At 49.8% G+C, this 15,870-nt stretch overlaps 2 protein-coding genes and 1 long non-coding RNA gene across 8 annotated transcripts in view; 2 read left to right on the forward strand and 1 right to left on the reverse strand.

The window, feature by feature from the left end:
• Nucleotides 1-11,323, forward strand: part of SPIRE2 (spire type actin nucleation factor 2) — a 39,209-nt gene extending 27,886 nt beyond the window's left edge. For 3 of the 4 annotated variants that reach the window (XM_036993902.2, XM_036993899.2, XM_036993900.2), the window contains 6 exons: nt 983-1,086; nt 3,228-3,362; nt 3,490-3,557; nt 9,750-9,777; nt 9,882-9,997; nt 10,295-11,323. In XM_036993902.2, the coding sequence (XP_036849797.1) occupies nt 983-1,086; nt 3,228-3,362; nt 3,490-3,557; nt 9,750-9,777; nt 9,882-9,997; nt 10,295-10,514 (671 nt within the window). In that variant the 3' untranslated portion in view covers nt 10,515-11,323. The remainder of the gene's footprint in view (nt 1-982; nt 1,087-3,227; nt 3,363-3,489; nt 3,558-9,749; nt 9,778-9,881; nt 9,998-10,294) is intronic. The other variant, XM_036993901.2, reaches the window with a different exon arrangement.
• Nucleotides 1-13,853, reverse strand: LOC140847218 (uncharacterized). Its single transcript, XR_012126976.1, has 3 exons — nt 13,716-13,853; nt 3,192-3,347; nt 1-1,625 (listed from the first exon to the last, which is right to left on the reverse strand). It is a non-coding gene; the product is annotated as an uncharacterized lncRNA (long non-coding RNA).
• TCF25 (TCF25 ribosome quality control complex subunit) overlaps nt 13,779-15,870 on the forward strand; it is a 22,009-nt gene continuing 19,917 nt past the window's right edge. Inside the window, exon 1 of one of the 3 annotated variants that reach the window (XR_012126965.1) lies at nt 13,779-14,068. Coding sequence is in view for 2 of the 3 variants with exons in the window: in XM_073226813.1 (XP_073082914.1) it covers nt 13,877-14,068 (192 nt within the window). In the remaining variant the exon portion in view is untranslated. The remainder of the gene's footprint in view (nt 14,069-15,870) is intronic. The other 2 variants (XM_073226813.1, XM_073226812.1) reach the window with 2 other exon arrangements.

The raw sequence follows: 15,870 nt of genomic DNA on the forward strand, positions 1-15,870 counted from the left end.
GCCACGACACTCCCCCCTTGCCACTATGCTGGGCACCCTGCTCCCTGGCCTGGGTGCCTTCGTCTTTCCGAGCAGGCAGCACCTGGGGACATCCTGTTGCCCCTGGCAGGCAATCCCTATTTTTTTTTAACTTGAAAATGTTTTTTATTAAACTAGTAACCCACATTTATTGTAAAACATTGTTCAAAAACTAAAAAATTCCCATGACCTTTTTTACAGTAATAGAGACTACTGTAGCATGTTGGTAGAGAGAAAGCAAGCTGTATAGGTGGGTGGAGAGGATGATTGAAGGGTGATGATGGACAGACCCTTCTAGTCTTTCTGTCAGTGGAAACGTGACCACAGTGAACCAGCGGGCTGCCCTGGACCCTGACTTGTCAGCTGGGATTTCTCATGGACCCCTCTATCCCCTTTGGTCACCATGAAGGACAGAACGGCCCTACAGGCCCTGCGGGGGCTGTGCTCCGCGGAGTGCTGATAGCACTTGGGGTGGCCACGCCACCTAGTGCTTCCCACCAGACACCTCTGCCCTCAAGGCCACTTCAAGATGGTCGCACTCCGTAATTCTGATTTACTTTCTGGTGTGAAGAGGTCTGAACCTCACTGGACTGCCTCTGTCCATGAGGCTCAGACCTCAGCTGGAGGTGTGTCTGCCCCTTACTCTCACCCTCTGCCCTCCAGGCCTCCAGTGTGAGTTGCAGGCTGGTGCTGCCTCTGGTTTGAGGAGCCAGCACCACCGGCTGCCATGGCCACGTCATGGGACTTCCAGTGGTGGCTCATTTGTGGCACCTCCAGGGGTCCCTCAGGCCTGCTGCACTGCATGGGCTCTGGTGTGGGTGACACACTCTACTTAACCTTTTCCTTGCTGGCTCCCCCACTGCCTGCTACCGCCAGACAGGCCATCTCCACTGTCCCCAGGCACAGCCCTCACACAGCAGAATCTGTGCTGCTGTCCTGACGGGCTCCCGTGCTCTTCCTCCAGGTCCCTTCCCTGTGAGCATCCGAGCTCAGCCTGACCCCAGTTCCCCGCAACGCAGCAACCTGGGCTCAGCAGAGGACAGGCCGGACACCCACCACCTGTGGCTGGTGGGTGATGTTGGCATTGTGGTCCCAGGTGGCAGGGGTGGGGTCTCTGGCAGGCCTGTCACCCTCCCCAGGACAGGGCCAGCAGCAGGGGGTGTGGCTGGGTCTGCTGATGGAACGGTGAGGGACACAGGTCTTTGCTGCTGACTTCTGGGCACTGCAGCCCCAGGCCAGATAGGGACCTTGCCAAGGGGACAGGGGACATCTTAAGTTCTTAGTCTCATCTCTGTGGGAGTTAGGACAGATGAGAAACCTGGACACCCTGTACCTTGAGGGCAGTGTGGTGTGACCAGAGAGCATTTTATGGATTGAAACTCAACTCTGTCCTGCCACCGTGAGGCTCCCCTCTGCACCTCGGTCCTGTCATCCGTGAATTCTGTGATTTGATCGTGAAGAGCTAACACTTGCTGACGTCTTGAGTCCCTCTGCCTTGGACTTGAGCGTTGGTATTCAATATTCTCAAGTGGGATAGGTGGGGAAGTGCCTCTGGCGCACAGAGTGCCTGCTGGTCGGTCAGTGGTGTTATCTCTGTCACAGTCTCTCTGAGTTTTATCAAGAGGTTCAAAGGAGAATAGATTAAAATGCTCTGAAAAGTACAAGTATGACATAAATGTAAGGTGCTGTTACTACTCCCCTGGGTCCTATAGGAGTTATGTGGCACTCCACAGCCTAGCAGCTTAAAATGACAGACATGTGTCAACACACAACTTCTAAGGGCCAGTAGCCCAGAAGTGGATCTGGCTGCATCTGGCTCACCTTGGTGTGCCAGCAGGGGCTGCCGTCATGTGTGAAGGCTCAGTCGGGGCTGGAGGGGCTATATCCAAGGTGGCTCCCCACACGGCTGCGGTCAGGAGGCCTCAGTGTCTCCCGCATGGACCTTCCACGAGGCTGTGTAAGTGTCCTCACATTGTGGTGGCTGGTGTCCCCCACAGCACATGGCCTGAGAGCTAGGCAGAAGCCACCCAGAAGTGCCACATTGTCATTTCCACCTTAATCTGTTCATTATTATGAGTCACTAAGTCCATTCGCAGGAGGGGAGTTAAGGCCCACTTCTTGAAGGCAGGGATGTAAAGGAGTGGTGGATACTTTTTAAAATGGCACGTCCCACAGTGCTTTCTCAGCCCAGACCTTGAGTGTTTTGTAGAGGGTCTGGGTACCAGACTCAGGGACCCCACCTCCACCTGAGCAAGTACCCACAGCCAGTCTGAGGAACCACCTGCTGGTTTCTTTGCTCCTGACATGTGCTCTCCTGGCAAGTGCTATTAGGATAACATCCATAAGGGTTAGAAGGCTTGTCTTAACATAAACAGCACCATCAGGCCATTGGATACAAAACTCAGTAGCCAGAGGACCTGATTCTTCAGGCCAGGTGTACCACATGTTCAGCAACCCTATACATGATAATCCCCTGAAAACATGAAACAGGTCTTGCTCCCATCTTTGTGGCAGGCACGCTGACACCTCATCTCAGTCACTAACTTTAACTCGAGGTGCTGGGCGTTAAGCTAAGGGCTTCCACATCATCTCGGTGGGGCTGAAACAATCCACTTTACAGAAGAGTAGATGAGGTGTTGGGAGGTTGGGGTCTATGCTTTGCCCTGGAGGTAAAACAGGATGCACTCGCCATGACAGCCTCTGGGGAGGCAACTGTCCTGAGTAGGACTCATGCTGCCTACAGACGGGCCGACCCAGAGCCCTGCTGGAGTGAGATGCCAAGGGAGAGCGCTCCATGAAGGATTCCAGGGGGAGAAGGGTGGGTCTGAGACCGTTTGGTTCTGACTGGCTGTGGTGTGTGAAGGTGGGAGGCAGAGGTTTCAGGCCTGGGGAGTGCTTGAACAAAGGTGGGGGTGGGCTGAAGGGGATATGTCGAGGGACCAGAGGCAGGCCAGATGGGTGGTGGGCAGCATCGAGTCACAAGAGACCCAGCCCTGCAGCAGGACCCCGTCAGAGAGGGCACAGGGCGCATGTGTGGCCCCCAAGCACTGATTAGCGGAAGAACAGGGCACTAGGACGCTGCTGAGCTCCAGTCAGATGGAGGCCAGAGGATGTCAGGGTCCCCAGGGAAGGAGGGACTTAGGGAGACTCCCAGAAGGCTCGTTCCCGCGGACCTGAGTGAGCACCGGCTCTCCATCTCTTGTGCCCAGGAGTTCAGTCACCCCGTGGAGAGCCTCGCTCTGACTGTGGAGGAGGTGATTGGCGTGCGCCGTGTGCTGGTGAAGGCCGAGATGGAGAAGTTCCTGCAGAACAAGGAGCTCTTCAGCAGCCTAAAGAAGGGGAAGGTAAGCCAGTTGGACCCTGGGCGGCAACCTCACCAGGCAGGGGCCCTGGGCGAGGGGCAGGTGAGGACAGGACCGGGCCCAGCGAGCCTGGGGCAAAACCGGTCTCTACCCAGGCTGATTCTTACAGATCTGTTGCTGCTGTCGAGCCAAGTTCCCACTGTTCTCCTGGCCGCCCTCCTGTCTCTTCTGTAAGAGGTGAGCCTTCTGTGAGCACCGTGCCTGTGAACTAACGTGGGGAGGCAGAGGTGGGAGCCACTGTCCAATAGAATTCCTATAAAGGGCGATGTTCACTGTGCGCCACAACTAATGCAACTATGGAACAGACTTTTAATTTAATTAACTTTTAATCTAAACAGCTAAGAGGTCCCACTTTCAGCCAAGGTGGAGTAACAGGTACCAGAACAGGCACCTTCCACCTGAAGCAATCAGTCAATAAACAAAACAAATGATGGGTTTTTCAAGACATTAGATGTCAGGCAACAAATGGGTAACAGGCAGGATGAGCCCAATGATTGCCTCGATTGTGTGGAGTCCTAGGTCACAAGCTGGAGCCTGTGTGGCTCCGAGTGGAGGAGGCAAAGCCGAGAGCACAGGGAGACCAAGGCAGCTAGAGCTGCGTGCAGACTTCCTCATGGCAGCTGGCAGCAGAGCCCCAGGGACCCACATACGGTGCCCTTGAGTATTCAGCAGAGCACGGGGTCAGCACGTACGTAACCTGCAAGGAAGTTACTGAAGGCTGGGAAAGAATCCTCCTGAAGCAGGGATTGCCTAAATCTGGCATGATGCCCATTTTTTGAAGCTTCATTGGACCACAGCTACACCCATCCATTTATTCATTATTCATTTAGCCACACCTAAAATGTTTACTATCTTACTCTACAGAAAAAGTGTACTGACCCTGTCCTAAAGGTTTAAAGAAACAATAACAGGAATAGCGTCTGTTCCTATGGTTGAAATGCTGTAATTCATGGGCCACTGAGTGGGATGCACAGGAAGGTCTTGGCTAACTAGTAAGGATTAAGTGCCCCTAGGCGGCGCTTTACTCCAGACCTAACGAACACAAAAGCAAGACCTGAAGGGAACCAAGCCCTCCCCAGAGTCTTAACTGCTTCCCACAACAAAGCTGAAGAATAGAAATAAGAGCATCAAGCACTGAGATAAAACATTTGGCATCCAAACAAAGATTACCAGATAAGCAGGAAAGTAACCCAGGATGAGAAAAAGCAATCAAATCAATATCACTCGGAACTGACAGATGGGAGAATTAACAGATAAAGGACACTGAAGTTTTGAACTGCATTTCTTATGTTCAAAAAGTAAGAGGCACCAAAGATATAAGGAAGACAAATCAAAATGTAGACATGAAAACTAGAATGTTTGGGATGAAAATTACGCTGGGTGAGACTGGTGGCAGATTAAACATTCAAAAAAATATGCAAAATAAAAGATTAGCGAACTCAAAGAATACCAGTAGAAAACTATCCAAAATGAAAACATTGAGAGGAAACATAATTTTAAAAATGAAAAAGCCATCTGTGGGCTGTGGGGTAGTGTTGAGAAGCCAATTACAGGTCTAATTAAAGTCCCCAAAGGAAAAGTGGGGGACAGAAAAAGTATTTGAAGAAAAGAAGGCTAAAAAAGTTTTTCAAATTTTATGAAAAATATAAACTCATAATAAACTCAATGAACCCCAAACACAAGAAACATGAATAAAACCACCTAGACACATATTAATCAGACTGATTGAAACCAATAATAAAGAGAAATATTTTAAATTAGTCAGCAAGTAGACATGAGAGGAAAGACAAAGATTACTACAGATTTCTCTTTGAAATGGTGCAAGTGAGATGACAGTGAAACAACATCTTTAAAGAACTGAGAGAATAAAAAAGTCAATCTAGAGTTCTATATTCAAAAATAATGTTTTAAAAATGAAGGCAAAAGTAAAGGCATTTCCAGGAATTCAAAAACCCAAGAAATCCTCACCAGCAGACCACATGAGAACAAATGTAAAACAAATCCTTCACACAGAAGGAAAATGATACCAGATGGAAATCTGAATCTATATAAAGCAATGAAGAGCACTAGAAATAGCAACTACTAAGATAAATATGTAAGATTATTTTCTTATAACTCTTTAAAAGGTAAACTAAAAACAAATACAACCAATCCAAATAGGTAAAGAAGAAGTTAAACTGTCACTATTTGCAGATGACACGATACTGTACATAAAAAACCCTAAAGACTCCACTCCAAAACTACTAGAACTGATACTGGAATACAGCAAAGTTACAGGATACAAAATTAACACACAGAAATCTGTGGCTTTCCTATACACTAACAATGAACTAATAGAAAGAGAAATCAGGAAAACAATTCCATTCACAATTGCATCAAAAAGAATAAAATACCTAGCAATAAACCTAACCAAGGAAGTGAAAGACCTATACCCTGAAAACTACAAGATAAAGAGGTCACTAACAAATGGAAACTCATCCCATGCTCCTGGCTAGGAACAATTAATATCGTCAAAATGACCATCCTGCCCAAAGCAATCTGCAGATTTAATGCAATCCCTATCAAATTACCAACAACATTCTTCAACAAACTGGAACAAATAGTTCAAAAATTCATATGGAAACACCAAAGACCCCAAAAAGCCAAAGTAATCCTGAGAAGGAAGAATAAAGTGGGGGGGATCTTGCTCCCCAACTTCAAGCTCTACTACAAAGCCACAGTAATCAAGAGAATTTGGTACTGGCATGAGAACAGAACCACAGACCAGTGGAACAGAATAGAGACTCCAGACATTAACCCAAACATATATGGTCAATTAATATACGATAAAGGAGCCATGGACATACAATGGGGAAATGACAGTCTCTTCAACAGATGGTGCTGGCAAAACTGGACAGCTGCATGTAAGAGAATGAAACTGGATCACTGCCTAACCCCATACACAAAAGTAAATTCGAAATGGATCAAAGACCTGAATGTAAGTCATGAAACCATAAAACTCCTAGAAAAAAACATAGGCAAAGATCTCTTGGACATAAACATGAGTGACTTCTTCATGAACATATCTTCCCGGGCAAGGGAAACAAAAGCAAAAATGAACAAGTGGGACAATATCAAGCTGAAAAGCTTCTGTACAGCAAAGGACACCATCAATAGAACAAAAAGGCATCCTACAGTATGGGAGAATATATTCATAAATGACATATCCGATAAAGGGTTGACATCCAAAATATATAAAGAGCTCACGCACGTCAACAAACAAAAAGCAAATAATCCAATTAAAAAATGGGCAGAGGAGCTGCACAGACAGTTCTCCAAAGAAGAAATTCAGATGGCCAACAGACATATGAAAAGATGCTCCACCTTGCTAGTTATCAGAGAAATGCAAATTAAAACCACAATGAGATATCACCTCACACCAGTAAGGATTGCTACCATCAAAAAGACAACAACAAATGTTGGCGAGGTTGTGGAGAAAGGGGAACCCTCCTACACTGCTGGTGGGAATGTAAATTAGTTCAACCATTGTGGAAAGCAGTATGGAGATTCCTCAAAAAGCTCAAAATAGACCTACCATTTGACCCAGGAATTCCACTTCTAGGAATTTACACTAAGAATGCAGTAGCCCGGTTTGAAAAAGACAGATGCACCCCTATGTTTACTGCAGCACTATTTACCACAGCCAGGATATGGAAGCAACCTAAATGTCCATCAGTAGATGAATTGATAAAGAAGATGTGGTACATATACACAATGGAATATTACTCAGCCATAAGAAAAAAACAGATCCTTCCATTTGCAACAACATGGATGGAGCTAGAGGGTATTATTCCGAGTGAAATAAGCCAGGCGGAGAAAGACAAGCACCAAACGATTTCACTCATATGTGCAGTATAAGAACAAAGGAAAACTGAAGGAACAAAACAGCAGGAGAATCACAGAACCCAAGAATGGGACCAAAGGGAAAGGGACTGGGGAGGATGGGTGGGAAGGGAGGGATAAGGGTGGGGAAAAAGAAAAAGAAAGGGGGCATTACAATTAGCATATATAATGTGGAGGGGGTATGGGGCGGGCTCTACAACCCAGAGAAGACAAGTAGTGATTTTACAGCATCTTACTATGCTGATGGACAGTGACTGTGAAGGAGAATGTGGGGGGGACTTGGTGAAGGGTGGAGCCTAGTAAACATAATGTCCTTCATGTAATTGTAGATTAATGATACCAAAAGAAAAAAAAAGAAAAAAAGAGAGAAAAAGAAAAACTGAAGGAACAGAACAGCAGCAGAATCACAGAACCCAAGAATGGACTAACAGTTACCAAAGGGAAAGGGACTGAGGAGGATGGGTGGGAAGGGAGGGATAAGGCGGGGAGAAAGAAAGGGGGTATTACGATTAGCATGTATAATTAGCATGTAGAGGGGGGCATGGGGAGGGCTGTGCAACATAGGGAAGACAAGTAGTGATTCTACGCTGATGGATAGTGACTGTAATGGGGTGTGGGGGGGTACTTGGTGAAGGGGGGAGCCTAGTAAACATAATGTTCTTCATGTAATTGTAGATTAATGATAACAAAAAAAAAAGGTAAACTAATATCCAGCACCCAACAAGGTAAAATTCAGTGTCTAGTATACAATAAAAAATTTCCAGGCATGCAAAAATGTTAATGTACTGTGGGGTCTATAACATATGTAACTGTAAAAAGTATTGTTAACAGCATTAAGACTAAGGCAGGATGAATGGGAAGTATGCGAGTCTAAGGTGCTTATACCCCACTGAGGTGGTAGACTGGGGTTCAGTCACACACACACTATATGCCTGAAAGCAGCCGCCAAAATATCGGAGGAACAGCTTATAAGTCAACAAAGAAAATAAGATGGAATCATAAACAAACAGTCCTTTAATAGAAGAGGCAGAAACAGGGAAAGGTAACAAAGAACAAACAGGACAAAAAGAAAGCAAACAGCAAGATGGTGGACTTAAAGCCACTCGTCAGTAGTTACCTGTGAACGTTCCAAAGAGCCAAGATCAAGGCAGCTTCCCAGACTTACTAAAGGAAGCCAGATCATCTGCTGCCGACAAGACGTATCAGTAAATGACACAAACCGGTTAGAAGGAGGGTGGAGAAAGGATTAGAATGCCAACAAGAGTCTAAAGCTAGAGTTGATATATTAATATCCTATAAAATATTAGTAGAGATAAAGCAGCTTATTTCATAATGATAAAGGGAGGAAATGCCAAACACTTTATACAAACAGCACAGAGATTCAAAATTCATGGAATAAAAATGTAATAGAACTGCAAGGAAAAATAGATCTACAATTGTAATTAAGAGATTTCGATACCCTTCTCTCAATAACTGATAAAGCTTGTAGGCAGAAAAAAAACTAAGGATACAGAAGATTTGAACACCATCAACCAACTTGACCTAGTTGACATTTATGGAACACCACCCACCCAACAGCAGAACACTTTTCTCAAGTGTACACAGAACATTTACCAAAATAGCCCATATTTTGCATCAGAAAACAAGTCTCAAAAGTGTAAAAGGATTCAAGTCATACAAAGTATATTCCTTGACCATGATTAAATAAAATTAAATTTACCCTGAGGTTTGTTGGCATACAAGTATGGGATATCTATGCAGAACATAGCCCTTTGTTTTATTTTTTTAAATTTTAAGACCTAATTGGCTTCATTGGGTCATCCCATCTAGCAATTACAGCCATGGGCCTTTGGTTTAAAAAATAAATTTGCACAATTCATACTAATGTGCAGAAGAGCCCCCCTCATGTGTCTTTATAGAATAGTATGCACAACACGCCATTTCATTTATTGTTATTTTAAATATGTACTTTTGTTAATATGTGCCTGAGTAGATCTGGAGAACAGAAGCTCTGTTGCCGGCAGGGATCATCTCTGAGGATGGGCTTTTATTACAGGAGAGGATTCCTCTCTAAATTACAATTCTAATATTTGAATTTTTACAAAAAGGTATTCCTGAAACCAAATATGGGGAATAAAAAAGGGTTAATCTTTGCCTAAAACTGAGCATCTCGACCAAGGGCCCTCTGGCTCAGATGTTGCTTCTGTGGTGAGAAGAATCCATGCAAACATGGAGGATATGGGAAACTCCAGACCGGATATCTGAAAAAAAGAGCTATGAGGGGCAGAAGTATTTTGGGTGTAGAGTTAAGTAAAAAGCAGAGTAAGATTTGGGAGTAAAGTGGAAGTGAAACACAGACATGTGCAAGGGTCAAGCAGAAGGCAAAGACTGTGACTGGCACGTGTGCTGGGTGGGACGCAGAGGCCAGGAGCAGTGGTTTCTTTGTGGGCGTCTTCACAGCTGATTATCTCCCATTTTCCCTTCCAGAGCTGTCTGTGCTTCCTGCAGCATGAAGGTGAGAATCACTTGGGGTCGGAGGGCAAGTGGTGACCTCTAGGCTTGCCCCTGCTGGACTATCTCTGGGGGATGCATCTGTGCACATCTTCCTTTGCGTTATAGATGAAGATGCCTTCTAAGAAGTTTGCACACATCCCTGTCTACACACTGGGCTTTGAGAGTCTTCAGAGGGTGTCAACTGCCAAAACCACATCGGCACAGAAAAAAGACACCTTCCAGTGCGTTTCTTTGCCCTTTGCCAAAGTCCCTGTGGTGGTTGGGCATTGTCACTAACTAGGGAGCTGAGGTGGGTGGGTGGGTTTGGTGGGATACCCCAAGGAAATGGGAATCCGAGGCAGTTGTTCTGAAACAGATGCCTGAGGCCTCTGGCAGCCAAGTAGCATGATGTGAAGTGAACTGGCTGGTCAAAGCCCAGGAATCAAGTTCCTCTCCAGGAAGAGCTTTTGCCTGGGCTAGGACTATGTGGACATGGAGAAGTGGGCAGGGGGCTTCCCTGACAGCCCTCTCTGCCCCAGATCCCTGCAGGGGCCCCAGTGGCAGAGTGTGGAGGAGGCATTCCCACACATCTACACCCATGGCTGTCTCCTGAAGGATGTCTGCAGCGACTGCACTAGCTTTGTGGCGGATGTGGTGTGCTCCAGCCGCAAGAGTGTGGACGCCTTTAACACACCTCGACGTGCCCGCCAGACCCAGTCCCTGTACCTCCCTCATACCTGGACTCTCGACTTCAAGTGAAGGCCCTTGACTACTCTGGGCCACCTGGGCAGTGGCTTTTCAAGGTGGCCAGGCCTCCAGGGAGGAGCCAGGCCAGTTCTGAAGCAGGCCAAGAAACTGCCCATCTTGGGGTGCAGCTGCCAGCCGGCCCTCTTGTGCATGTACATATATACATATACAGACACATTTATATAATATATACACACAGCCTATATATTTATATACCTGCTTCCTGGCCCCAGAGTTCATTTGGGGTCAGGCTAACTCCAGGACCCTCCCTGGGGGAGGCTGTTTCCTCTGGGGATCCCCTGGGTGGGGCAAGGGATGGAATGGGAATGTTTTTTCACTCAGATAGGATGTAGGGCAGGTTGGAGGTAGGGCACAGGATTCGAGAGACACCCCCACTCCCGCCACCCATGTTTGTTCTCTTCTCCATCACAAGGATGAAATCATGGCAGCTTCCCCTCCCTGGGTGGATGTCCAGGCTGGAACGGGCACCTTGGCCCAGGTGGACAGGAGCATCCAGCTTGCCCCTGCACTCAGCAGAGACGTGGGCTGCAGCAACACCTGGTAGCCTCTGAGTGGGTAGAGACCCTCCTGGTGTGTCCACCAGGCATCCCTTCCAATTGGAGGGTCTGAGGCTAAGCATGCTCCTGGCCCTCTACCCAGCATCCATGCCCTAGCTGTCTGCGGTACTTCTGTCCTCCTCACTCAAGAGGTCCAGGAATGGTGCTGCTCTGAGAGCTGTGGCAATGCCGGGTCCCAGCACCGGGAGCACCTCTGAGATCTGTACCACAGCCACCCTTGGCCTAATAAAGGTGATCTCAGTCTTCTGTCTGGAGTGTGGACTGAGAACTATCCAGACACAGCAGGGCGTGTGTCCTCCAAGGGCAGAAGCTGGGCTCTGAGGGGCCTACCACCTGCCCTCCAGTGCACAGGCAGGATGCCCACAATGAGGTGAGGGCACTCAGGCCTGCTCTGGTCCACGATGCCCAACATCACCATCTGACCATCCTGGTTCTACGGTCAGCAGGTCTGTGTGTGGAGCAGCGGCTCAGCCTGCAGCCTGTGTCCTGCCAGCTTGGACGCTCTGGCTTCATCCCAGATCCCTGGGTCCTTTTCTCTGGGGAGAGACTCCCCAGGGCTCAAAGGCTGGGGCACCTCCACTGTGCTCTCCAGGAGAGGCCAGAAGAGCATCTACGTGCTCTGTATGCATACATGCACCTGGGAGGTGGCTTCTGTTGTCATCTCACCTTGAAGACGAGGAAAATTGAGTGCCAGGGAGGTGAAGCAATTTGGCCAAAGATACACAGCCTGCTTGGGATCTCAACCCAGGTCTACTGGATGCCAGGCTCTAATGCCCGCCACAGGGACATGGGCCTAGAGGAGGCCTCAAGGTACAGGACTTGCAACAGATAGCAGAGGATACTTTCCTCAGCTGGGGTCCAGGGCATTCAATCACACAAAATTAGAGCAGCCAGTAAAAACTGCCAGCTCCTTGCACTTGCTCTGAGCTCTTCACGGGCAGGGACATTGCTACTACTTAAAATGAGAAATCAGATGCAGACAGCGCAAGGAATCGCCACGCTCATGTGGCCACAGTGTGCCATATCCCCATGGGCAGATGCTCCCGGGAAGAAACACTGCCGTCATTGTTCTAAGCCTACAGGAAAGGGCTGGCAACACTAGAAAGCCCAAACTCCCAATGTGTGGAGACCGGTTCTAATCCATACAGGAACACTTGGAAATAAAGACCCATATGCAGAGAATAAAAACCCATCCTCAGGCAGCTTAGCTGTGCTGAGGGGCCTGCAGAGAGCTTGCAGGTGAAGTCTGGCATGAACACCCTTGGCTCTGCTGGGCTCCTGATGACACGGGTACAGAAAGCTGTGCAGTTCAGCCTGCTAGCCAAGCCCTGCCTTCGCCTCACCGAATTTACATCTTGACCAACAGAGGTCATTTACTCTAGAACCATTTACAACCAAACTTTCCTTGCTGGGAACCAGGCCTCTGATGGTACAGGAGACTCATGTTCTGAGTTATCTGTTCAGTGCAGGCAGGCACCACTCAAGTTGAGCCTGATGTTGCCTCCCCACAGCATCACACAGCTGCTGCCTTGTAGAGGTCAGAGCAGAAGCAGCTCCAGGTTCAGAATCCCACATTTCCATCCAGAGGCAAGGCAAAAAGTCTGCACGAACTGGTCACACCCCTGGCCCAGAGGTGACACAAAAGCTGATTAACTAGCCTGGACTTGGACACTCAGAATGTGTCCTGGAGGTTCTGCCTTTGCTGGGCATGACCCTTTAGTCGCTGGGCTCCAGGGGAGCAGATGGAGCAGGTGGGGCATGCGGGGGCTTGAGGCAGCAACTGTGTGCCAGCCCATGGGAGGTATTTCAAGATCCTAGTGCCCGGTACAGGCTGACTGACCAGGTGCCCGTGCTCTTTGGCGAAAACCCCAACCTAAGCAACGGGTCCTCAGACTTAGGAGGTGGGATAGGGTGGAGATGAGGGGAGAGGGATCCAAGGGGCCATGACCCACCCCATCCCTGCCTCTTCTTCTCGGTCCCTGCCAGCGGTCTTCCTAATTTGAACCCTGGAACCACAAACCCGAATGCAATCCTGATTCTACACGGGCCAGTTACTTACTCTAGAGTCCCTTCCTTTACCTGCAAAAGGGAGGACGCCTACCTCCCAGGACGAGGTACACGCCTGGGCGGGCTCCACAGCGAGAGCCACGTCCACGCTCCAGACCGGACTCTCCCTTCTAACTTTGGGGTCTCCCCAGATCACCTGGCTCCCGCATCGGAACTCTACAGTGCAGTTCTCGATCCTGCTGCCTGCGCATTTTAACTCCTTGAAAGGCTTTAAAAAATATCAATGCCAGATCCCCCTTCGAATCTCTAGGGGATGGCCTTGGTCTTTATTGCAAAGGTCTCCTTCGCAGGAGGTCTGACGCACCGTAGGAGAAATGGCCTCCGTCCGGGACCACGGATTCCCGGGAATCACCGGGCAGATAAATGACAGCACAAATCCCCGAAGACGGGGTTCAGGCCGTCCAGGGGGCTGTCCAGAAGCCGCAGCGTGGGGAGCTCCTCCCGCCCAAGGAGCCGCGCAGAAGGGCAGAGAAGGCGCCACCGCCGAGTTGCAACCCGCCCGCGTCCGGAAAACCGGCCGCCCGGAGGTGCCCCACTCGCGCGAGAACTCCCCCGGACGTGCCCGCACCTTCTCTGACGCCACGATGACGGAGAGGAAGTTCCGGGGGGCCGCGCGCAGACGCGGCACGCCAGCTCCGCGCCAGCGCGCCGTCAGTGCGCAGGCGCGCTAGCCCCTCTCCTTTCTGCTCTTCCTCCTCCGTCTTCGGACGTCAGTGGCCGTTGGGTCGTATGTCGCGCCGGGCCCTCCGGAGGCTGAGGGGGGAACAGCGCGGCCAGGAGCCCCTCGGGCCTGGTGCCCTGCAGTTTGTTCTCCGTGATGACGAAGACGCGGAAGAGGAAGGCCCAAAGCGTGGGCCAGCCGGCCGGCGCCCTGGAGACGCAGGCAAGGAGGGCGTCCGAGTCAACAACCGGTTCGAGCTGGTGAGGAGCGGGGCTGTCCGGGGCGGGGGCGGTGGGTGGGTGGGTGGGTGGGGGCGCAGTCGTGACGTCACGGGCGGGGCGCTGCGGGGCCCGGGCCGCAGCGGGAGGGGCGGGGCTGTCCGGGGTGGGTGGGGCCTCACGGCCCAGGCCTGGGGACCTTGGCTAGATCTCGGGGTTGGGCGGCTCTGCGCCAAGCTTTTGCAGGGTCTTTACTGGCGCTCTCCTTTTCGATTCCCGAGCCAGGCCTTGGTGCCTCACCGCTCGCTGTCGGCGCAGCAGGTGTCTGGCGCAGGGAAAACCAGTAGGTGTGGAGGGAAGGCATGAACGCCGAGGCCTCCGTGGCGCCGGCCCCTGTCTGTAATGCCGCACGTGCGTGCCTCGTCTTGCTGTGCACCTCCGCCGCTCTGTGCTGGCAGGTGTTGTTTGCTCACCTTGTGTCCCCTTCGCTGTGTGTTCCGCGCACCGTAGGGACTCGGTGGCCGTTTGCCGAATGGTAGGTCTGGATTCTATGGGTACACCAGCGACCCTTTTCAAGTTATCCCTTGATTTTTGCAGTTGCTCCTGCTTTACATAAGGTTGGCAAGTTAAGGGACCCATCATCAAATAGTGGGGCGTGTGACAGCCGCCTGGCAGGTTGGTTTGGTCACTGACCTTCCCTCTTAAGGTAGACCAGCCCCACCCTGTAATCTGGTGGAGATGGGACTGCAGCGCCTTCTTCACTTTGTCCATCCTCTCCATCCACCTCTTCTGATTCTTAAATAGAAAGTAACCCCTCTCCCCTGTCCCGTTTCTTATCCCTTTCTTTCTAACTTTTTGTTTGGAAAGTTTCAGGCACACTCAGAACGAGAGGGAGCACCCCGAGCAGCTGCCGCGTGCTGGGCACCCGGCTCCCCCAGCTCCTATGGCCGAGGGCAGTGGCCAATTGTGTCTCCCCTGTGCTTCGTCTGTAAATTTCCCACTCACTTTCTTGACCTCTCTCAAGTCTTCTTTCCACCCACCTGTTGATGGGCTGAAACCACAGTGTTCTGAGGTTGGTCACTCTCATGGACATCTTATCAGGTATTTTCTCCTTTCCAGACCCTCCAGATTTAGCCTTTCACAACAATAGCAGTTTTTTTTTGAGGACAGCTGTACATTTTGGGAATGCTGCTGTGTCATGATGCTTTGTGACTTAAAACTTGTGCTTGTAACCACGCTATGGCATGTGTCTCTGAAGCAGAGTTGATGCCTGCTGAAGGAGGATAAATGGACAGAAGACAGGGTGTTTAGGAGAAATTAAAAAATGGCAGTTGCTTAGGTGTGTGAATAGAGAAAAAGGATATTAATGTGGACCTCCTTGTGATGTTGGTCATGTTAGGACTTTGCTGGTTGTGTATCTGTTCCACTTCTGATAGCATATTGACATTGCCAGCTCCTGATCTTGGGTTTCATACGTCCAGCTCAGACATCTCAACTGCCTCCTTCAACCTTCCCTGTCTCTGCTGAGACATTGTTCCTATTGCCAAGGCCAGCAGCCCTAACCTCTCCACACCATAAGCAAATGTTGCAAAGTCCTGTGGTGGCTCCAAGCTCAGCACCTGGGGTATGACCTCTGACCTGTGTTGTCACCGTCCTTAACCCATCCCTCTTCTGCTCCTGTTCCTTTGCAGTCTGTTGCCCTCCTTCCTTCATAGCCCCCAGGGCCCAGGCTCACCCACCTCACCTTCTTACAATCTTGCTGCTCCACTCTAGCTACAATGATCTCCCTGGGCCGTCCCCCTCTGCCTGGAACGCCTCACATTCAGGTATCCCATGTTGCCTCA

This window comes from Manis javanica, chromosome 17 (assembly GCF_040802235.1).
Source record: "Manis javanica isolate MJ-LG chromosome 17, MJ_LKY, whole genome shotgun sequence".
In the NCBI taxonomy this organism is placed as follows: domain Eukaryota; kingdom Metazoa; phylum Chordata; class Mammalia; order Pholidota; family Manidae; genus Manis; species Manis javanica.